General features: G+C 63.1%; 1 protein-coding gene across 1 annotated transcript in view; it reads right to left on the reverse strand.

Annotated features, from left to right (window-relative positions):
* TNIP1 (TNFAIP3 interacting protein 1) overlaps positions 1-282 on the reverse strand; it is a 7,498-nt gene that overhangs the window by 3,392 nt on the left and 3,824 nt on the right. The window contains exons 6-7 of the mRNA XM_010082839.1: positions 112-206; positions 6-33 (exon numbers count right to left, since the gene is read on the reverse strand). Coding sequence (XP_010081141.1) covers positions 6-33; positions 112-206 — 123 coding nt within the window. The remainder of the gene's footprint in view (positions 1-5; positions 34-111; positions 207-282) is intronic.

Raw genomic sequence — 282 nt, forward strand, 5'->3', positions numbered from 1 at the left:
GTCACCATCCTCCGGAGCTCCTGATTCTCACACCTGCGGGCAGGGAGGGTCAAGTCAGCGGGAAGAAGCACCCAGGACAGCCCCGTCCCCCTCTCTGCTGCCCACCCTTACCTGAGCTTTTCCAGTGCCTGGTTCCTCTGCTCCAGGTCCCGCTCCAGTTTGGTACGCAGCTCCTTGTTCTCGCTGTGCAGCGTCTCACACAGCGTCTGGGGATGAACACGGTCAGTGTGAGGATTGCTGCCAGCCCCAGGAGCCTGTCTGGCCACCCACCTCCCACCGAGC

Source organism: Pterocles gutturalis, unplaced genomic scaffold (genome assembly GCF_000699245.1).
Source record: "Pterocles gutturalis isolate BGI_N339 unplaced genomic scaffold, ASM69924v1 scaffold6820, whole genome shotgun sequence".
Lineage (NCBI taxonomy): Eukaryota > Metazoa > Chordata > Aves > Pterocliformes > Pteroclidae > Pterocles > Pterocles gutturalis.